The sequence below is a fragment of the Moschus berezovskii genome, chromosome 1 (assembly GCF_049115385.1).
Source record: "Moschus berezovskii isolate FMDL1 chromosome 1, NW_MosBer_1.0, whole genome shotgun sequence".
Classification (NCBI taxonomy): Eukaryota; Metazoa; Chordata; class Mammalia; order Artiodactyla; family Moschidae; genus Moschus; species Moschus berezovskii.
The window spans coordinates 27,952,431-27,975,687 of NC_142460.1; the positions used below are offsets into that span (position 1 = coordinate 27,952,431).

The window sequence follows — 23,257 nt, forward strand, 5'->3', positions numbered from 1 at the left end:
GCTTGTTCAAACTCATGTCCTTCGAGTAGATGATACCATCCAACCATCTCATCCTCTGTCACCCCGTTCTCCTCCTGCCTTTAATCTTTCCCAGCATCAGGGTCTTTTCCAATGAGCCATTTCTTCACATCACGTCACCAAAGTATTACAATTGCAACTTCAGCATCAGTCCTTCCAATGAATATTCAGGACTGATTTCCTTTAGTATTGACAGGTTTGATCACCTTGCTGCCAAGGGACTTCTCAAGAGTCTTCTGTAACACCACAGTTCAAAAGCATCAATTCTTCACTGCTCAGCTTTTTTTACAGTCCAACTCTCACACCCATACATGACCACTGGAAAAACCATAGCCTTGACTAGACGGACCTTTGTTGGCAAAGTAATGTCTCTACATTTTAATATGCTGTCTAGCTTAGTCATAGCTTTTCTTCCAAGGAGCAAGCATCTTTTATTATGGCTGCAATCACCATATATAATGATTTTGGAGCCCAAAAAAATAAAGTCTCTAACTGTTTCCATTGTTTCCCCATCTATTTCCCATGAAGTGATGGGACCAGATGCCATAATCTTAGTTTTCTGAATGTTGAATTTTAAGCCAACTTTTTCACTCTCCTCTTTCGCTTTCAAGAGGCTCTTTAGTTCTTCTTCACTTTCTGCCATAAGGGTGGTGTTATCTGCATATATGAGGTTATTGATATTTCCCCTGGCAATCTTGATTCCAGCTTGTGCTTCATCCATATCAGCGTTCCTCATGATGTACTCTGCTTGTAAGTTAAATAAGCAGGGTGACAATATACAACCTTGACGTACTCCTTTTCCTATTTGGAACCAGTCTGTTGTTCCGTGTCCAGTTCTAACTGTTGCTTCTTGACCTGCATATGGATTTCTCAGGAGGCAGGTAAGGTGGTCTGGTATTCCCATCTCGTTCAGAATTTTCCACTGTTTGTTGTGATCCACACAGTCAAAGGCTTTGACATAGTCAATAAAGCAGAAGTAGATGTTTTTCTGGACCTTGCTGGGGACAATTGGGGCTTGATTCTATCAACATTCTTGGAAGAGACTTATATCTCATTCCTCTCTACTCTTTCCCAAGGGACAGAAAAGGACCCATTTAATCACTGACTCCTATTCTGGTCAAAGGCTGTCCACGTGGCTATTAATCAATTCCGTTGTGCTTCCCATTTACATTTGAATGATTGCCATTCTGCAGTTTCAAGGAGCCCCAGGTAAGAAAGCATTCAAAATACAGGGTGTGACTGAAGGAAATTACTATGAGGTTACTAACATCTGCCTGAAAGTGGTCAGAACAGCAATGCCCACAGCAAACACGGAGAAGGCAACTGTTGACACAGGTATTCAGAATGGCCCACCCACTGGAGTAAGTCAGCTTATAGACTTATCAGATCTAAAAACAATGGCAAAAAGGCAAACCCTACAGAGAACTCTTGGCAACTTTAACTCTGAGGCAACTCATTAACTGATAACTCTGGAAAGGCATCTTGCATTTCTTTTTTCAAGCTGCTGGCTTGAAACTATTCTGAAACTATTTGTCTCAGTTTTTTTTTTTAATTAATTATTATTTTTCTTTTTTCATTGCACTGGGTCTTCTTTGCTGTGCTCAGGCTTTCTCTTCTTGCAGTGAGCAAAACAGGGGCTACCCTTCATTTTGGTGTGCAGACGTCTCATTGCAGCGGCTTCTCTTGATGCAGAGCACAGGTTCTAGGCACACAGGCTTCAGTAGTTGTAGCATGCAGCTTCAGCAGTTGTGGCTCACAGGCTGTAGAGCACAGACTCAGTAGGTGTGGTATGGGGGCTTAGTTTTTCCGAGGCAAGTGGAATCTTCCTGGACCAGGGATGGAACCCATGTCCCTGACTTGGCAGGAAGGTTCTCATCCACTCTGCCACTAGGGAAGTCCTCTCTCAGTCCTTCTTATCCTGCTTTTCCGCCGATAGCCCCTGAGATCAGTGACTTCTCTTTATTGATCTGTACCTTTCCACCGCAAACATCCTCGAACTGCCTCCAACTGCCAGTTTCTGCTTTTGTGCCCCACTCAGCAATCGAGGCGATCTTACTAAGTGGAGACGATCAATCAGTTGCATTCATTTAAAAATGTGTGTGCACATCCTGCTCATTTCCACACTGAGTTCTATGGCAGTGAGACAAAACTCTTGGTCAGAGTTCAGTACGTGCAGTCTCACTGATCTTTTTGACATTCTTTCCCCTCCACTTTCAAAGTCTCCCATAATCATCAGTCCTATTTCCTACTGACAGTTCTATGCCAATCAGGTCTCTTAATTTTTACAATGATGCTTCAAGTCAAAGATTATTATTATCTCTTTTCTTTATTGAAATATCTTTGATTTATAATATTGTGTAAGTTTCAGGTGTACAGTAAAGTGATTCCATATATTTTATTTTCAGGTTCTCTTCCATTGTAAGTTGTTACAAGATATTGAATATAGTTTCCTGTGTTGTTTAGTAAAACCTTGTTGCTTATCTATTTTATGTAGAGTCCTTTGTGTCTGTTAATCCGATATTCCTAATCATTCTCCCACCATCCCTTTCCCCTTTTGTCACCTTAAGTTTGCTTTCTGTGTCTGTCTGTGAGTATGTTTCTATTTCATATATAAATTCATTTTTATTATTTTTTAGATTCCATATATAAGGGATACCATATAACATTTGGCTTTTGCTGTCTCACTTACTTCACTAAGTATAAAATTCTCTAGTCCATTCATGTTGCTGCAAATGGCAATATTTCATTCTTTTATTGACTAAGTGACATTCCGTTGTGTATATGTACACTACATCTTCCTAAGTCAATCATCTGTTGATGAGCACTTAGTTGTTTCCATGCCTTGGCTATTGTAGATAGTGCTGCTATGATTTGGGATGTTTTTATACATGAGGACCCTGAAGTTCAGGGACAATCTACTCGCTGAAGCCACAAGATAAGGATGTGGCCATGTGAGAATGCAGATTTTCAGTGTGGATTTGCCTTCCAGCTCTCAGCGCATTAAGTGCAGGAGATGGGAAGACATCCCACACATGGACATCATGCTTCTCTAGAACTTCCATACCTCACGTTCTCAAGAGCCTATTCCTCAGACTAAGTCTCAGCTTTCCAACAGATCTGCATGAATATTCTAGTTGCTGAATATATACCATCAAGTGACTACAGGATACAGATGCCGAGACATCACTCTTCTCAACTGGTTAGGATGGCCCAAGAGCCTTCTGGGAAGAGAAATCTCACTGAGCCAGGTTTCTAATCAGCCAGCGTCATTACCCATTGACCCGAGTGGGAGGTGCAAGTATAGTTTTCTTTGAGTGAGAAAGACTGAGAAGCATGTCCTAGGATTCTGAAGATAGGCAAATGTCAGAGATTCTGAGCTATGCATTGTAATTGTCCTGGTGGATTATCAGCCAGCCGCAAGACGTCATAATTCAGTCACTGCCTCTCCCTAAGATACAGAGGAGATCTGTGAAGTCTTAAATCCTTCCTGTGGGAAGGAAGCTTAGAAATCATCATCGTAAATACTGCTCTTTGCCATTGGCAATAATCACTTCCCAAATATCTGGACAACTGACTTCTAATCTCTGTTCAGACAGCTGAATTATAGGGGTTGGGAGGAGTAGGGGTGGACTATTCCTATCTCAATCAGCTAATCAATATGTTTTGAGCTGAGTGGGGGAGATTTTGCGTCAGATTTCTTGTTCTACTGTCTCATGTGCCTCCTGCTGACTAAAATTATCCACTTTCAATTTTAGAGTTTATTTAACTAGGGATCTTGTATTAATATTAATTCATTTTTGGTTAAGAAAAAAAATCCCCAGAATACAATTTTAAATTCATTTGACACTAGGAAGTCACTTGTATTGGGAGCAAGAAGTACGCAGACAGAAGAGACACTTGAAATTTTATCTTTTGTCACCACCCGGTGGTAGAAAATTTTCTCACATTTCATTTTTGCACTTAAAGTTCTTTTTCGTTATTGGTAAGGAAAATCTCCAACCAAGAAAATGAGTTACCTTTAGCATTGAAGTCAAGTACTCATGTACACTAAGCATACTGTAGGTTAGTAAATATGTTTAATGAATGAAGTTTAATTTGCTTTAGTGAACTCACTGGAAAAGACTCTGATGCTAGGAAAGGTTGGGGGCGGGAGAAGGGGACGACAGAGAATGAGATGGCTGGATGGCATCACCGACTAGATGGACAGGGGTTTGAGTGAACTCCAGGAGTTGGTGATGGACAGGGAGGCCTGGCGTGCTGTGATTCAAGGGGCCGCGAAGAGTCGGACACGACTGAGCGACTGAATTGAACTGAACTGAACTGAATGTCTATAATTTTATCATTTGAATTACATAAAGCTCTCGTGTGATGAATAGAAGTGATCCATAGTATTATCTCAAAGGTAGTTTTCTTAAGTTTAATTGACTTTTGGTTTAAGTTAACTGAGCTACATGATGGAAACTAGTTGCCTAAGGCATTTTATGATTTTAAAAATGAAAATACACTTACAGTTACAATTTAACCAATATGTTAACCAGAAGTTAAAGTTTGGTGAACATTTATGAAATATGATTGAATAGTGTAAAAACCTTTACAAAAACCATCAGGGGAAAGAACAATAAAAACGGAGCTACACATCATTTGTTGTAGACCATCGCCACCTTGTGGACTGAGAACGAAGTACTATAGGCTGTGAATCTGTTAAGGTGGAATTTTTTTCTTATTGTGACAGAAAACTCCTATTCAGATCTTAATTTAAATGTAATCATTGGAAAAAACGATAACAAGAGGTAACAAGTCTGACAACACACTTACCTACCAAACAATTAGGCAGCTAAAATATCATAGGAATTTGATTAAAAATATATGTCAGAGTCATTTCTTAGCCCCCAACTTGGCAATACCATCCTAGGCAATAATAACCTTTTTAAGGTTCGGTTTCACATCTGCCAAACAAAGGAAGTAGATTGGAAAGAATCTTGCAAATGTGGGACTTTGGATCACAGCAGTTGTAAATCAAAATGCAATATACATCAATTTCTCTGTTTTCAATATTTGCTATATTTCTGGCTATATAACCTGTTTAAAAGAAATGTTTTCTATTTTCTCACTTACAACCAAAAAATTATTCATTTGTCCGATATTATTTTAGACCATAGGTTCCCAGAAGAACTAATGTAAACAGTTTTCCTATGCCTAATTGGTAAATCCAATATTTATTTGTATTGAAAATACGAATAAATAGCATTACATGTTTATGATATAGGTATAATAATGTTTCTGTACATGATGTTTACACTAAAACAGTGCTAATAACTCACATATATGACCAGATTCTCTCCTTTCACGGTGACTTGTTGGATACTTAATTTGAAAGACAATTCTCAAGAACTATCATTCCAGTATTGTGTCTTTGAATTGCATGAAACTTTTTCTTTTCTCTGTTAACAAAGGACAAGAAAGTTTTTTAAAAGGTCAAATTGTTCATTGTAATAATATTTTTATGGCAAATACTTTAAATTTTACTAAGTATCCCCACAAATAATAAAAATTGATTAAGATCTATAAATTAGAATATATCAAGATTTATTTTACATAAGCATTTGTGTAGTATATGCAAGGAAAATCAGAAATATGGCAGAGTTCAGGACAACATGAGATTTTTGGATGCATGTTTCAATCAAACAGCAAACATTTTATAAGGATGAGAATGTGATACTTGTTAACATACTTAGTATTGACCCAATATTACATGTCAGGGCTTTCCTGGTGGCTCAATGGTAAAGAACTCACCTGCCAACGAGCAAGTCAGCAGTTCAGTCCCTGTGTCAGGAAGATCCCCCAGAGAAGAAAACGGCAAACCCACTCCAGGATTCTTGCCTGGGAAATCTCACGGACAGAGGAGCTTGGCTGGCTACAGTGCGTGGGATCGCAAAGAGTTGGACATGAAGTAGGGACTATGCATGCACGCGATATTACATACCACTTTTACTAGTACCATGCACAACTTCTGCTCTGTTGGTCTTGTTTCTACAGAGAATTATTTTTTCAATTCACAATTTTCTGTATAAATATACATCTATGTTATGTGTATATGTTTGTGTGTTACCACAAATGCCCAAAGAGTGCTGATATCTAGAAAAAAGTAAAATCGTAAGTAAATTAAATGTTCTTCTGAGTATGGATGAAGTTTTTCAAGCTTAGTAATTGGCAGCTCTTACATCCATGCCTCTGCTGAAGCTATTAAAAAAGAATCATTTCCCAGAACTACAGGTGCACAGCAGACTGGAATCATTACGCAAAAGAACAGAACTCTGGAGAGAAACCCAGTGAATAAAAAAGTCATGTTCCTGGCCACTTTTGCCTTTAGCTCTTTGTTTTTTCAGCTCTATTTGGATAGCCAACGTGAAATATGCAAAAATTATAATAGATTTGAGGTAAGCCATTCAAGATTAGAAATGTATGCCTTGAATTAAACAAACTCCCATAAGAATGCACTGGAGGCAGAAACGACCGAAAAGCCAAACTTGCATTAATACATTTTAAAAGCTGAAGTGTACGTAGGGGAGTTGACAGATTAGAATGCATTACATGAGTTTTTAGAAAACTACACATTTTCTGCGGGTCTTATGAATCTGCCATCTTGTCCCAATTCATAAGAATCACATTTTCCCTTATGGATCTGTTAAGCCTCTCAGCCCCTGGGCCACCGCAAGTGTTTGAAATCTCCATCTCAAAGCCAGTGTGGGGCCCACCTGCAGGTCATCATGTTTCCAGAGCCCTGTTCTGAGCATGAGATATGAAAATGTATTGATAACTTTGCTATCACGTTTTCATGATTCCACAGTCAAGATCTTTAAAGAGCAAAATGACTTTTTTTTCCAAATGTTCTCCTAAGTATATCTCATCTTTGAACTAGCTGGAGAGAAAGAATACAAGAAATGAAAAACAGAACATTAAGTAACTACTGTAACAGGGGAGGGAAAGGTTTACAGACTGAGAAGAAGGGGTAATTTGGGAAATGAAACTCTACAGAGAGAAGTAAATTTTAGTTCAAAGATGAACAGAATGAGTTAGGCGAGACAGTGTAGGAATGAATGGGGCCACTCATGAGTGTGTATGTCAGTATTAAATCTGAAGGAAAATGAAATGGGGTGAGAGATTGGATGAAAGGGGGAGGGCAGAAACAGGATCAAAATATTAGTGTTAGAGAGGAGGAGGGAAGAAAAAGCTAGTCATTGAGATGCCTTAATCTGCTGCTAAAATGTATGCAATTTCTGTTGTTAAAATATACATAATTCCTGGCTTACGCATTCATCTAGGACAATGACCTCAGGAAAGGAAAATCACATTTAAAAAACATCCATGCTGCCTAAGTGTACGGACCAGGGGTTATCTTAAACCCTTTCAAGGGTGAGACGGCTTTTGGCTTTCTCCGTGCCATTCTTTCCTATCCGATCTTTCCTAAAGAGTGGGAAGCAGAGATTTTTGGCTTTTGTTTTTCAAGTAGGTGATCTAGAACTAGAGGAAAGACGACGTTGGAAAGTTTGTTTTGTTTTATTTTCTCTGTGTGCAAACACTGGAAAGGGGACGCGTGGGAGAACTTGCAGAGAACTGGAACAGAATGAATTTGGGACGACCTGGGGTGGAGGGACGTAAAAGACCGAGATCAAACTCGATGAAAACTGAGGGGGCGGGCGGGGGCGGCGAGACCGGAGAGACGCGGCCAGGCGAGGCAGTGGGAGCGCGCGAGGGTGAGGGACTCGGTCGGCCCCGGGCTTGGGGCGGTCGTTCTCACCATTGTCCCCCGTGGTTTTCCGCCTGGGAAAACGTTATGAAACATTTCCTTCCTCTGTGTCACTGGGCCCCTCCCTCTTTTTCGATGGACGACCTGCTGGGGATTTTGCTTAGAAACCTAGCTAGAGGTGCAAAGGCTCAGCTTTTCTGGGTTTCCGACTGCCTCTCCGCTTCCTCGGGGGAAAGCGGGAAGGGGTCGGGGACCCCTGGTTTGCCCACCGCATCCTTTCTAGCCCCAGCGATGCCGCCACTCTCTGGGTGGAAAAGTAGGGTTCCTGGACGTTTGTGCCCAGCTGGCCTCTGCCCCGCAGCTGCTAGTAGGTGGAAGAAGGCCGACTGGGCGGGAGTGAAGTATTTCCCCCAAAGACGAGAATGCGCACGCCCCTCCCCAGGCCCCGGGGAGTGGAACCGCGTGCCAGATCACCTCTTCCGGAAGTGTGAACCCGGGTCTCCACCGAGAAATTTCTAAGGCCCGGGGCGGAGGGGGACGGGATGGGAGTTGCGGGAGGCGAGGGCAGATGACCGGTGTGAAGGTCGATGCCAAACGCGCTTTCAAATCAAGGCCCCTGTACATGTCTCCTGGCCTCCTCACCCAGGCACGCTTTCTAGGGGACGCGCTGGCCCTACCCAGCTTGCCAGAGAACAGTTGGGGCAAAGAAAGAGCACGCTGCAAACAGGCCTGAGGCAGGCCCGGGAGATGGAGAGCTGGAGTGGGGTGTTTTGCTAGAAAGGGGAGCCCTGGCTCATCTCCCGGCATGAAGAGGAGGAGGCTGGCGGGGGGAGTGGGGTGCGCTGAGAGAGGAAGGCGGCGCAGGGACAGCCCGAGAGGGGAAACCTTGGAGAAGGGACTCCGCTCTCCATCCCGCAACTGGCATCCTCGGGCTCCCTCCCGCGCGGGAGAGGGACCTTGTCCCGTCTGTCCGGGCAGAAGACGGCGGGTGGAAAGGGCGGTGGGAGAGAGGACCTTCTCCCAGCAGCAGCCCCAGACTTGCAAAGGGCTGGTCACAGGGCCCCTCCTGAGTCTTCCACCCCCAGATTGACGAGCGCGTGGCGCCGAGCCAGTCCCTTCCCCCGCCCCGGCTCGCGCACCGCTCTGTTTAGCCCAGACTGAGTTTAGGGGGCGGGGTCCCGGGGATAGAAAGGCGGCCAAGAGGGAGGAGGGAAGGGGGGTCAGGGAGGGGCGGAGACTCAGTCTAAGATATAAAAAGGCGGCCGGGGCTGCTCTGTTCTTGCACTCGCTGGAAAGCGGCTCAGAGCCTGGGGTGTCTCATTGCCAGTGCGCCCAGAAGGGCCGAGAGGACTGAGCCCTGCGCTGAGCGAGGTGCACTGCGACCGAGGCGGAGACCGAAGGGGGTCTCCGGACGCCGATCCTCGTGTGGCCCGTCGCCCCGGCCCCGGAGGCGTCCCGGGGCGCTACGCTTCTCCGCAGCAGCCACCCCGCCAGCGCCTGCTGCGCGGTGCCTCCAACTCTTCGCCAGAAGAAGAACTTCCCGCGCGCCGACAGAACTGCAGCGCCTGCTCTTTAGTGACTCCGGGAGCCCCATCGGAGGCTGGGCTCTGCGCGCCCTTTTGCAAGAATCAGAGTAACTTGTTAACAGCCCCGAGCCAAGCTGGCGAGGCTCCTCGCTCCGGACCCGGACAATAGCCAGTGCGCTCAGCGCTCGGAGGCGCGCGGTTCCTCCCGAATGCAGCGCGCCGTCCCCGCGGGGTTCCGAAAGCGCACGGCAGGAGGCGACATGAGGCACGCGGCGCCGAGGGCTCGGGGCTTGCAGCCTGCTCCCGCACCGCTGCTGCTCCTCGCCGCGGCCGCGGCGCTGCTGGCCTTGCCGGGCGCGCACGGGCGCCCCGCCGAGGAGGACGAGGAGCTGGTGCTGCCGGCGCTGGAGCGCGACCCGGGACTCAGGACCGCGCACCTCCGCCTGGACGCCTTCGGTCGGCAGCTGAGCCTGGAGCTGCAGCCCGACCGCGGCTTCCTGGCACCCGGCTTCACGCTCCAGACGGTGGGACGCAGACCCGAGCCGGACGTGCCGCGTTCTGATCCGGTGGGCGACCTGGCGCACTGCTTCTACTCTGGCACGGTCAACGGCGATCCCAGCTCCGCCGCGGCGCTCAGCCTCTGCGAGGGAGTGCGCGGCGCCTTCTACCTGCAGGGCGAGGAGTACTTCATCCATCCCGCGCCCGCCGCCGCCACCTTGAGCCTCGCCCCAGCCGCCGCCGCCGCCGCCGGGGAGGAGCCACCGGCCGGGCGGCAGTTCCATCTCCTGCGGCGGAGGCGGCGGGGCGACGGCGGCGCCAAGTGCGGGGTCTTGGATGACGAGACCCAGCTGGCGGGGGGCGCGGGGCCGGAGGGCGAGGACGCCACTGTGCAGGGGGCGCCGCGGGGCCGAGCGCCACCGCGCCCGGGACACCGAACAGGTATCAGTCCAGAAGAGCGGCTCCCACTTGTCTCTCCATTCATCTCCCCCTCCCTTCCTTCTCTGGGCTGCACGACTTGAGGGTAAAGTCCTGTTGGCAGACGGAAGCCTGCGTCTGCGGACAGGACCGAGAGGTGGTGGTGACTTGTGGTTTAAGATCTGGCACCATTTGCCCTGATCATGAATGGTCAAGAGAGGACAGAAGTTATCAGTGGGTTGTTTTTTGGTTTTGTTTTTCTTGTCTTTTCTTTTTTCTGCTAAGAAGAAGCGTTTGGATCTGGAAGGGAGAGCTGGTAACTCAGCTCCTCCCACTTCGGTCGAAAGTGAGCTTGTGCGACTTCTTTCTGCCTTGTTAATTTCTTGCGAATGATCGTCCGTGTGTCGTTCGGTCGAGTTGTAACTGGCCGCTTAGTTTTGTAACCGCTGGCTGTTCGCGCACCCGGAGACCGGAGGAGGGCGGAGATGGAGGGCGGGGGAGAGAGACCCTCGGAATGCGCAGCCCTCGAGCCTGGACAGCTGTGTTAGGAACTCTGTTCCGCTGGCCGGTGTCCCCTTCCCGGCTTACCAGGCTGACCCCGACCGGCCGACGGCGGCGGGGCCCCTCGGCTGGACCTGCCTGGGAGGTCTCTCCGCGCGGCTCGCCCCGCCTCCGCGCCTCCCACCAGCCTCCCCGCGTGCGCTCCCTCTCGCAGCCACCCTTCTGCTCCGAAACACTGTTGCAAAGTTAGTCACCGCGATCCTTCCTGCCACGCCTTCCTCGGACTCTGCTGCGTGCCTTGCTTCTGCTGGAGTTCTTTTCCTTGTCACTTTGGTGCCTTGTCCCTTTCTTCACTTTCTCTCCCCGGCTTGCAAAATGTAAAATTCTTCTCCCCCGTCCGTCTGCTCCTGGAAGCAGTTACGTGATCAGAGCCCAGGGTAGGACTTCCCTGGGCGGGGGGCTGGTTCATGGTCAGGAGTCAGAGAACTCTTTTCTAAATAATTAACCGTGCCCCCACCCCCACCCCCACCCCGGAATCTGCAGCACGAACTTTCTTTCCGTGTGGCGGTAGGAGTCCGGGCCGTAGGCGCCGGGGCAGACTGGGTGGTCCTCGTGCCGGATATGGCCTGAGCCGAGCACCCCCAGGGACCCCTGGAATGAGAGAGCCGAGCCGTGCGGGCTGAGATTCCTTCAGGCCCGGCCCCTTGGCAGAGGCCCCAGCCCTGCCCGGGGCCTTCCACGTGGAGCCTGATGATCTCATTCAGGATTTGAGTCCTGGCCTGTGAAAGAGTGACTCAGGGGCTCTGCCTGCTCCCCTTGCTCCAAGATTTTACTACGACTGGAAAGAGGGGTGTTCATCCTGCTTTTCTCAGATTGCATGATTTCAAAGAAGATTTTAAAAAAAATGCTACTTTAAAAAAAAACCTGATCCCCTCAAAGGAGCACATGGCCTTTACATTTACAGTAAGGAGAAAACTTTAAAAATAACATTTGCAGTGAACAGAGATGCAAATATTTTTGTTATTATTTGCCCCCCGGGTGTATTTTTGTATTATTTGCTTTGACTGGTTAGGCTTTCCTTATATACTCTAGGAAGGTAAACTATTCTTGGCTAGACTGTCCCCAGCAAATGATCTTTCTTGTGTCTTTACAGGAACTGGAAACCTAAGAAAGAAGCGATTTGTGTCCAGCCCCCGCTATGTGGAAACGATGCTTGTGGCTGACCAGTCCATGGCCGAGTTCCACGGCAGTGGGCTAAAGCACTACCTTCTGACCTTGTTCTCCGTGGCGGCCCGGTTATACAAACACCCCAGCATTCGGAATTCAGTGAGCCTGGTGGTGGTGAAGATCCTGGTCATCTACGAGGCCCAGAAGGGCCCAGAAGTGACTTCCAACGCTGCCCTCACGCTGCGGAACTTCTGCAGCTGGCAGAAACAGCACAACACGCCCAGTGACCATGATGCGGAGCACTATGACACGGCGATTCTATTCACCAGAGAGGTGAGAGGAAGGCATCAATCATGACAGGACTCCCTGGGGAGTCAGTTTTGTAACAAATGTATGGAAGGTATTTTACCAATATTTTCACACTTAGTATTTTTTCACTGGCTAGCATGATTAATCTTTCCTAATTTTCAAAATTTTATTTTATTATTTATTTACTTGCAGCATGCAGGATCTTTAGCTACAGCATATGGGATCTAGCTCCCTGACCAGGGATCGAACCTGGGCCCCCTGCATTGGGAACTTAAAGTCTTAGCCACTGGACCACCAGGGAATTCCTTCCATAGCTTTAACATCTCAAGTTGAAAGATGTTTCACAGTCCTAGTTGAATGCATTAGGGGAAAATCTTAAAGTCACACAAAATACTCCTAAAAGAGCTACTCAGTAACAAAGAATGTAGATACTCCAAAGCACATGTGAAGCTACACCCTGCCAAGCAGTTTGATCCGGAAGTTCATCCTGTGTGTGTATTAATAAGGGCAAATCTCTGCTTCTTGTAGGACCTGTGTGGTGCCCAGACATGTGATACTCTTGGGATGGCGGATGTTGGCACTATATGTCATCCCACCAGAAGCTGCTCGGTCATAGAGGATGATGGCTTACAAGCCGCCTTCACTACTGCTCACGAATTAGGTAAGTCCATTCCAGAGTGCGAGTTAAGCGCCATTCATGAATTCAAGCTGATAAACTAGGTATTACTGTTAGAGGGAGCGTCTGCAGATTATATTGCCATTTTAGGTGCCAGAGCTCCCTAAAATCTGCAGAAAATGCTTTTGCACGATTCTCAGCGTGATTATCTTTATTAGAATTCAGAATCAGAGAGTCGGAGCTAGGGACACATTTGGAAATTCACACATTGGTTCACACCCTGTAAAAAGTAGTCACTGTCTCTAAAATAGATGGTATCTGGATACATTTCTTCTTTAGAAATATCACTTTGAGACAGATGAATCCCTGTTGGGGGAAAAAAAATGCTGCAAATGCCATGTTTTCATGTGAGTCTTGGATTTCTTCTTAGGCCACGTGTTTAACATGCCCCATGATGATGCCAAGCAATGTGCCGGCCTTAACGGTGTCAACCGGGATTCCCACATGATGGCGTCAATGCTTTCCAATCTGGACCACAACCAGCCCTGGTCTCCCTGCAGTGCCTCCATGATTACAACATTTCTGGATAATGGTCATGGTAAGACACTCCAGCTACTCTTTCTAGATGTTATCCAACCAGCCGCGTGTTCATACAGTACTTGTTAAATGAGCTCTTTCTTTCTGTTCTGTTCTTTTCCCTTTCTCCCTTCAAAATGACTTTCATTGTCAAGAGCATACATTTTTAAACCTGAATTTCCAATAAAAGATAGTGCTCTGGCCAAGAAGCTCCCAGAGTACATGAACTTGAGTGTTTAGCAGAACAATGATTTCCTGACATTGTTAAGGCAGAAATAACTCATTAAGAATAACATCTTAACAATAATTTAAATCTCTCTGGCACATCTCTCCCAAACCCTTCAGCTTTCAAATCACTTTGCTGTGTATCATCTCTTATGATAAATCTTTCCTGAAACTGACCTGTCCCCTGCGTGCCTTTAGTTAACTATTTGTTAACATTCATTGCTATTTTCTTTGCAGGTGAATGTTTGATGGACGAGCCCCAAAGCCCCATAGAGCTCCCCTCCGATTTCCCAGGGACCTTGTACAACGCCAGCCGACAGTGCCAGCTCACATTTGGAGAGGAGTCCAGACACTGCCCGGACACGGCCAGCACCTGCAAGACCCTCTGGTGCACGGGCATCTCTGGCGGTTTGCCGGTGTGCCAGACCAAACACTTCCCCTGGGCTGACGGCACCAGCTGCGGAGAGGGGAAATGGTGTGTCAACGGCCAGTGCCTGAACAAGACCGACGAGGAGGACTTTGATGTGAGTTATCCACAGCAACGCATGCTCCTTTGACATTCAGAAGGGAAAATGACCAAGTGATTCTCAGACATTTGACGCTACATGAGCAACCTGACCTATAGCCTCTGGCAGGGATACAGGAAAGATTCGCATCATTGATTCTGTGTCCTGTATCTTTCTCTTCTATTTCCTGAAAGGGTTGCCATAGAGGATTCTAACACTAATGATTTGTGTCTCTGTTTAGACCCCTGTTCATGGAAGCTGGGGGCCGTGGGGGCCCTGGAGAGACTGCTCGAGAACGTGTGGTGGTGGAGTTCAGTATACCAGGAGGGAGTGTGACGACCCCGTGCCGAAGAACGGAGGAAAATACTGCGAGGGCAGGCGCGTGCGCTTCAGGTCCTGCAACACACAGGACTGCCCGGAGAATGACGGTGAGCAGGGAGGAGGCCAAAAGGACGCTCCGCAGACGGGCACTTGAAGCTTGGAAAGGGATAACGTCATCATCTCCTTCTCTTTCCAGGAAAATCCTTTAGAGCGGAGCAGTGTGAGGCACACAATGAATTCTCCAAAGCTTCCTTTGGCAGCGGGCCCGCAGTGGAGTGGACACCCAAATACGCGGGAGTCTCACCCAAGGACAGGTGCAAGCTTATCTGTCAAGCCAGAGGCACTGGCTACTTCTTCGTTTTGCAGCCCAAGGTAGTGACTTTTTCTTTGGACTGTTGGTCTAAGAACCCGAGCCTTGGCTTGCTATCTTTTCATGAAACCTTTGTTGTTTAATATTTTTATACTGACTTGTTTATGTATAATATTTAATTATTATAAATATACTTAATGTATTAAGTATAAAGTCAAAATTATATATATTAAATTTATGTATCAGCATGTTCAATTTCAAGTTAGGACAACTTTGCTTCTGGATACATTGGTAGCTGCCTGCTTTGAGTCTTGTGCTGTTTGGGGTTATGTATAAAGCCTGAATCCAGTGCTTAATGATTCCTGCAGTGGCTTATTATTACTCTTGAAGAAAAGCCCTGTATGCACGGATTGGTAAATCATATATTAACACAAAAACCATCTCTTGGTTTTGGAAAATAATTTAAGATAGTCAAAAGTCCTTGTTACTGGGTGTCTAGCAGTAGCAGGTGCAAATGGACTTATAATGAAAGCTTGAGCATTGAGAACGCTTGTTTAAGAACATATATTGAACTAGTAGAAGCATAGCTTCGCTGTTTTGTTGAGGGGACAAATCTGGCTCTGAGATAGAGAATGGAATTGAATTTGGTTGAGATAATCATGAGTCATGATCACTGTAGGCTAGGAAAATAGTCCCCAGTTGCAGATTCAACATACAAGTGATTTATCAGCAGCAGTTCTTGCCAGGTAGTATTCTAGACACTGAGGATACAGCAGTAACCAAATTGACTGAAAGCTCTGCTTTCATTGACCTTAGCTAAAAGTGAGATAGTACACAGATAATCTATAACTTTGTAATATTTCAGATGTCTTTGGAAAAAAGAAAAGCCAAAGAGAAGGATAGTGTGCAGAGTACTATTTTAATTTTGATAGAAATGTAATGTTAATGAGGAAGACTTTCAGACTTATCCTAGCATCATCTCTTGCCCTCATTAATTAATGTGTGACACCAGGTACATGTCCTTCCTTTTTCAGGTGGTGGATGGCACCCCATGTAGCCCAGACTCCACCTCCATCTGTGTGCAAGGACAGTGTGTGAAAGCTGGCTGTGATCGCATCATAGACTCCAAAAAGAAGTTCGATAAATGTGGCGTCTGTGGAGGAAATGGATCTACATGCAAGAAAATATCAGGTTCACTTACCAGTGCAAAGTAAGTGTTAAAATGCCTTACTCCTGAAGATTCTTATCATTTCCATGTAACTAACTTCTTACAGGTCTGGTTAAAAATTACTTTCTTACCTGATTGCCTGATGTTTCAAGCTAAGTGACATAATGAACCAGTGACAGAGATTTTTCTCTCTATTTTCCTTGCCTGCAGACCCGGCTATCACGATATCGTCACAATTCCAACTGGAGCCACAAACATTGAAGTGAAGCAACGGAATCAGAGAGGATCCAGGAATAATGGGAGCTTCCTGGCCATCAAAGCTGCTGATGGCACGTATATACTGAATGGTGACTTCACTCTGTCCACTTTGGAGCAAGACATCACGCACAAAGGTAGTGTCCTGAGGTACAGCGGCTCCTCGGCAGCGCTGGAAAGAATTCGAAGCTTCAGCCCTCTCAAGGAGCCCTTAACCTTCCAAGTCCTGACGGTGGGCAATGCTCTCCGACCCAAAATTAAATACACTTATTTCGTGAAGAAGAAGAAGGAATCTTTCAACGCCATCCCTACTTTCTCGGAGTGGGTCATTGAAGAGTGGGGCGAGTGTTCCAAGTCATGTGGGCTGGGTGTGCAGAGGAGGCTCGTGGAGTGCCGGGACATCAACGGGCAGCCTGCTTCAGAGTGCGCCAAGGAAGTGAAGCCGGCCAGCACCAGACCTTGTGCGGACCTGCCTTGCCCCCGCTGGCATCTGGGGGACTGGTCGCCGTGTTCCAAGACTTGCGGGAAGGGTTACAAAAAGAGAACCTTGCAGTGTCTGTCCCATGATGGGGGGGCATTGTCTCCTGAGAGCTGCGATCCTTTAAAGAAACCTAAACACTACATAGACTTCTGCACGATAGCAGAGTGCAGTTAAGCACGGGTGGTGGTGAGGGACGGGGCAGTGGGGAAGGGCTGATGCACTGAAATCAAGAAGACTGGAGGAACCCAGGGCGCCTTGCCCTGGTGATCAACCAGGGCTGGCGATGAGTTGGGAGGTAGAAAAGAAGTTAGATCATTAGCATTTCCTGCCAGTTACAAATCTATTCTGATAGGGTAGTTTATGAGGACTATTCAAATCTGACCAATGAGGTAGCACAAGAAAGCCCCAGGGCATTATCATTTCTTTTGTGAGGTTCCTGACAAGTTCTTATGAAAATAGAAGCAGTGGTTAAAAGTAAGTTTAAGAAATATGAACAATCCCTGCTTCCTGATACTGACGAAATACTGTGTATCACGGAGGTTGGGAAATGAAATGCAGGAGGAAGGTGAGATTTTTGCTTTAAGACGCGGCTTACTTTACCTCACTATCAATGGAGAGAGAAAGGAATGCACACAGGATCTTTGACCATCACTGTACCGGGCTGCTATGGTTTCAGAGAATGTTTATGCCGTCTGGGAGTTAAGAATTCAGGACTGCCCAGCACGAGAAATGCTTCGCAATGTCCATGACTCACAAGACTCCCATCTTTCCTCCTGTCATTATTGTGTCTTTCTTTGTGAATGCCTTTTGACGAAGAAACAATTGCATGTATTTGTAAACACACCATAAATTCTACAAGGGGAAAAGAAAAAAAACAGCAGTGATGTATCAGATGCTGGTAAAAGCTAGAGGAGGCCTGATGACCTGGGGACCTCCTGTATTTCTTTCCTCCTGACGTAAGCCGACTTAAGGAATGTGCATGTGGGAAAAAAAAAAAAAAAAAAAAACAGTTTGTGTCTGAAGAGAGTCAGTAAGATCACCAAAAAAAAAAGAATGTAATGCCAGAACGAGAATGGGGTGTGTACAACAGGCTCCCCAGTGTCGGGGACCTTGAGATCACATGTCTCGTGGCGGGGAGGCTACTGAGGGGTAGCGGCTGGTCCACCCCCAGCAGCTGGTCCAACAGTCATATCCTGGTGAATGTCTGTTCAGCTCTTCTACTATGAAAGAAAATGACTCTTTTTTTCCATATGTATATAGTAAAATACATTACTATAAATTCTATGTACTTTATAAGTATTGGTTTGGGTGTTCCTTCTAAGAAGGACTATAGTTTGTAATAAATGCCTATAATAACATATTTATTTTTATACATTTCTTTCTAATGATAAAACTTTTAAGTTATATCGCGTTTGTAAAAGGTCATATAAAAATAGAGTATTTATACGATATATGTTACTAGAAATAATAAAAGGACACTTTTTGAATGTGTGTCTTGTTTTAATGAGAATTAACCCCTGCGAAGGAAAGCTGAGACATAGATAGTGAATTTGAAGACAGAATATTTTCTTAAGTATCTTGGAAGTAAGATTTGTTCTAATGAAATGTATTTTTTGTATCTTTGGTGTAATGTGATTGCTACAGAGAAAGATATCTATTATATCTTTGGTGATAGGTTTGTTACTAGCGTAATAATATACACCAGTGTTGGCCAACTTTTTCTGTTGTGAGACAAATGGTAAATAGATTTTGTACGTCATACCATCTCCGTCACAACTTACTCAATCGTGCCATTGTAACATGAAAGTGACAGACAGTGCATAAGTGAATGGGCATGGTGGTGTATTAATAAAGCTTTATTTCTGAAACAGTGGACCAAATTTGTTCTGTGGGCATAGTTTGCCAACTTCTTATGTATAACATATTAAATGAAAAAAGATCAGGTTCAGGATGCATTTGAATTTGTATATCTTCCTCAATTACATCATGTATTGAGTTGCCCCAAAAGTTCATTCGTTCTATAAACTGTTACAGAAAAACATGAACAAACTTTTGGGCCAACCCAATATGTAAAATTATGTGAGTTTAAGTCCGTGGGCTTCCTTGATGACTCAGCAGTGAAGAATCTACCTGCAATGTGGTAGACGCGGGTTCAATCCCTGGGTAAGGAAGATCCCCTGGAGGAGGGCATGGCAACCCACTCCAGCATCCTTGTCTGGAGAACCCCATGGACAGAGAAGCCTGGTGGGCTAAGGCCCATAGGGTCGCAAAGACTCAGACACGACTGAAACGACTTAACATGCACACATGCATTTAAGCTAATGCATAGAAAATGATGCTTCATAAATTACATTTGGGATAGGCATGCTCAGTGAGCCAAGCTCCTCAAATGTTTCATTTGCTGTTTAGGAGTACACTGGATGTTCTGGAGAGACCCTGAAAGACCCAAGCCACTCTCTCTCGGTACCTTTTGTAAGTCACTATATTTTAAATACAAAATAGTATATGGGTGACTTTAAAAGTTCAGATCACTTCCAAAGTAACTACATTTTGCTCAGGAAATAGCGTATTTACTAGAAGACTCGGATTATGTGGTTAACCACAAACATTTCCAACTTTACATTTTCATCCTCTTTTTTACCCTCCTTTCTCAAGTAGTTCTATATAACCTGCTAATTGCAGATTCCTGTGATAATTCTAACTTGCCTTCAGAATAACTCAAGGTGTTCTTCCCCTGAGCAGTTGAATTTAAGATTTTCAGGAGCCAGGTGCATGGGGCAGAGGAGGGAACAGGCGTGCTAATCTCTGGTTAAGATTTTTCTTACCTACTGCCCACCAGGCTGAAAGGGGAAAATGAAACCTCACACTGTGAGCACTAGTCCCATAGAACTCAGTTAAAGATAAAATTTGGCCATGCAATTTGGTGACCTAACATGCTTTTTGCACCAACAACCTCTACAACATTGTTTGCCTATATTATCATGGTACAAATCCCCATAGTAAGTGACACGGAGGACACACACACGCACAATGTCCTTAACTTCAATTACTATACAAACTGTTTGATATTAATAAAGCCAAATAAATACAACTAGAATGGTAACTCATTCTAAAAAAAAAAAGTCATTTTCAGATCTTGCCTAATGAAATTCAGGACAAAGTCATAAAAACAGCCACAAGATTTTCCACTGCTGTCTTTAATTCTCTATCCAAGATAATGCCAACTAACTTCCCAAGTTGCCACATTGCTTTCTTCAGCCCTCTGTTAGTGAGATTTCCCTTTCATCAACCAACTGAGCTCTTTAAAATACTCTGTTTTGACAGCAAGGAGTTTAGTTTAAAATACACACACTGTTCTGTAGGCTTGATAGGTCACCCGCTTAAAAAGAGGAAAAACTTGTGCTCATGTCTGTTGTGGGTTCCCCGATAGCTCAGTTGGTAAAGAATTCGCCTGCCATGCAGGAGACCCCAGTTTGATTCCTGGGTTGGGAAGATCCCCTGGAAATGGGAATAGGCTAGCCACTCCAGTATTCTGGCCTGGAGAATTCCATGGACTGCATAGTCCATGGGGTCTCAAAGAGTCGGACATGACTGAACAACTTTCAATTTCACTTTGTGCTGTGGGTACAAATGATGAGTTGGCACTATGCTGACGACCAGTTCAAGCACCTAATTTTCAATGCATTCAATAGCCACTCTCTTTTCTAGCATTTCATATCAGCACAACTTTTGTATCAGAACTTTCACACAAAAATCAGCAAAATTCTTTCCAGCGTTTGCTTTTTGTCTTCTAGGAGAGGGCATTATAGATCTTCATGTGATCTAGGGAACAAGTACAACAGACACAATCTGTGAATCTGATTGGTTTTCCAAAAGAAAGAAAAACAAAAGTGATTGCTATGAAGGTTGGGAGTGCTAGACCTATCCAGAAAACTGGCCCAAAGTCCCTCCAGTATAGCAGTATAGCCTATTCTGTCATACGAAAACTTCTGTGACAGAAATGAGCTCATAGGACATTGGCATCATGGAAAGAGTAAAATGTGGAAGATGCTTTGGCTTGGCAACAAGTTTTCCCAACCCATAAATGTTTTGTGCCTTCCGTTAAGAGCAGCTGAAGAAAAAATATCCTAATTCAGGAACACAGCATATCACGGAGGAATACAGAGCTATACAGAATGCCCACTCAAACCACTTGACTCCGTGTGGTCTCCATCTTGGAAGTTCCTTAGAGGTCTGTATTTAATTTGCTCTTGTATCCATAATTCAAAATTCTGAACCTTTTCTTATAGCCCCTTCTATTAATCATACTGCCTTTGTTTTAGGCTAAGTTTGTATAGTCTATTTTGCGGGCGATCATGATTTTTTTTCCTTTAGGATTTATTATTGTTTTATGTTCTATTGTTCTTAAAAGGAACTATAAACCATATACTTGCTGAGGTGGGAAGGAAGTTGAGGGCAATTTTATGTAGAATATTGCAGGAGGGCTTTTTCAATGAGATATTTGAGAGGAAACCACAAGGATAAAGGGAGATGGTTCTCCAAAAAGATGAGCTTACAATAGACAGGTGTTTGCACAGATGAGAGTACGTTCAGATTCTTGGAGGGGACAGCAAGAGGTCAGAGTGGCTGGAGCACTGAGCAGAGACGGGACAGCAAGAGGTCAGAGTGGCTGGAGCATTAAGGAGAGAGGGGAAAGACAAGAGGTCAGTGGAGGGCAGCGAGCTTGTTCGGTGAAGTTGGAAGGAAGTTTGGGTTTTGCTCTGAGTGAGACGAAGAGCCAGTGGAAGGAACTGAGCACGGAAAAAACACAGTCTGACTTAACATTTTAACCTTCAAGGAGACCAGACTGGAGCCAGATAGGAAACTATTGCAATAATTACAATGACCAGTAATAATGGTCTGATCTAGAGTGACAGCCATGCAGGTGGTTAAAGAGGTCAACTTGTGCAGTTCAAGACTCTGAGATTTGCAGACGGATACAGATGGGAGCCTGGTGGGCTACAGTCCATGGGATCACAAAAGAGTCTGACATGACTTAACAACTAAAAAACAACAGAATAGATGTCAATGGGGAAAATATATCATGAATGAGTCCAGGGATTTTTTGTTTTTTCTGACTTTTGCAAGGAAAAGAGTGTTCCAAGCAACACTGATGAATATTACACTCTACTTAAATACCAACATAAATCAAAAATACAAGAATTTTAGTAAATATCGAAACCAGTTAAACTTGGAGATAAAAATAAGCAATTTTTTGAGAATATGGTTTCAAAATTAACCAAAAATATAGTAGTTAGAGAAGACATATAATGTAAAATATTTTCATAACAATTTAAGTCTAAACCATATGTCATATTGACAAAATCATAACAACAAGATAGAATATATGTTCAGTTCAGTTCAGTTCAGTTCAGTCGCTCAGTCGTGTCCGACTCTCCGCGACCCCATGAATTACAGCACGCCAGGCCTCCCTGTCCATGTTAGGAGTTATCAAAAGACATCATTTTATTCTTGAATTCAATGAGCAGGTAAATATAGGAGAATGATATTTCTTGAAAACAAATACTCCCAAAAAATATTTCTTCATGTAAAGAGAATGTGTGTAAAATATAGTTGATAAAGAAAAGAATGGAAAGCAAAAAAATAAGGTAGCAGAATTCCAACAGCGTTATCATGGCAAGGCGTTGTTTCAACTTTCCTATTAAAAGACAAATATCTTCAGGATGTGTTTAAAAATAAAATCCAGTGACATGATAGATAAAAAGGAACTACCTAAATCAAAATGACATTTCTTCAAATAAGTCCGAAGATTTATCAGACAAAGAGTACGAAAAAAGTAGGAATAGAATATGAAATCAGCCAAAATGGTATTTAAGATGGAAAAGCAATAAGCAAAAGAAAAAATAATATTTCTTGTATATTAAAGGTAGAGTCTACAGTAAGAAATACAGATCCCAGAACACCTACATATCAATCTTAAATTGTTAAAAATACAAAGAATGATCAACAGATGAGGATTATTCTATTCATCTTTAAAATCTCTCTCTAGGTCCAGGCAGACCAAAACTGTAACAAAAAAACTAGGTGTAACTTTACAAAGATATAAAAGAAGACTTGAATAAAGCAGGAGAATACGATATTTTTTTTTACAATAAGTCATAGTGCTTTTATTTTGTCCTAGAACAATTAGTAAATTTGATGAAATTCTAATCACTAGCCATTCATAAATTCAGGGAACTTTGTAATATAATTCTAAAGTTTATCTAGAGAAATAAATTCAGTGGAGATAAAAAGAAAAGCAATTCAACTGAAAAGCAGTGTGAGGTCAGATATCTGTTCATGAAGATTTGAAAATGTACCATAAAATAACAATTTAAAAAAGTAGTAGCTGTAGAATTATTGACAACTGTATCTATGTGTGAAAAAGATAGCCCAGAAATAAACCTTGGTAACCATAGCCACAAAACATTAGAATATGATGAAATTGGCAACATAAATCTGTAAGCAAAAAGAATCATTCCAAACATAGCCTCAAATTCAAAAGTAGAAATTTACTTGGAAAAAAAAATTTTAGAGCCTTCTTTCAGACCATTCGTGAATGTAAATGCCAGATATA

General features: G+C 44.3%; 1 protein-coding gene and 1 pseudogene across 1 annotated transcript; one reads left to right on the plus strand and one right to left on the minus strand.

The window, feature by feature from the left end:
- Positions 1-7,953: 7,953 nt before the first annotated feature.
- On the minus strand, positions 7,954-9,359 carry LOC148778707 (uncharacterized; annotated as a pseudogene).
- Positions 9,054-18,509, plus strand: ADAMTS1 (ADAM metallopeptidase with thrombospondin type 1 motif 1). The gene is made up of 9 exons (XM_055421717.2): positions 9,054-10,230; positions 11,861-12,207; positions 12,712-12,844; positions 13,230-13,397; positions 13,838-14,124; positions 14,348-14,534; positions 14,624-14,799; positions 15,772-15,947; positions 16,116-18,509. Exons 1-9 carry the CDS (start codon positions 9,501-9,503, stop codon positions 16,813-16,815), a joined length of 2,904 nt encoding a protein of 967 aa, XP_055277692.1. The 5' UTR covers positions 9,054-9,500; the 3' UTR covers positions 16,816-18,509.
- Positions 18,510-23,257: the final 4,748 nt, after the last annotated feature.

Bases quoted from the DNA above. Each gene is read 5' to 3' on its own strand.
- ADAMTS1 (XM_055421717.2), top strand. From the start codon at position 9,501: ATGCAGCGCGCCGTCCCCGCGGGGTTCCGAAAGCGCACGGCAGGAGGC. The intron at 12,845-13,229 runs GTAAGTCCATTC...ATTTCTTCTTAG, and splicing joins CACTACTGCTCACGAATTAG to GCCACGTGTTTAACATGCCC. The intron at 15,948-16,115 runs GTAAGTGTTAAA...CCTTGCCTGCAG, and splicing joins GGTTCACTTACCAGTGCAAA to ACCCGGCTATCACGATATCG.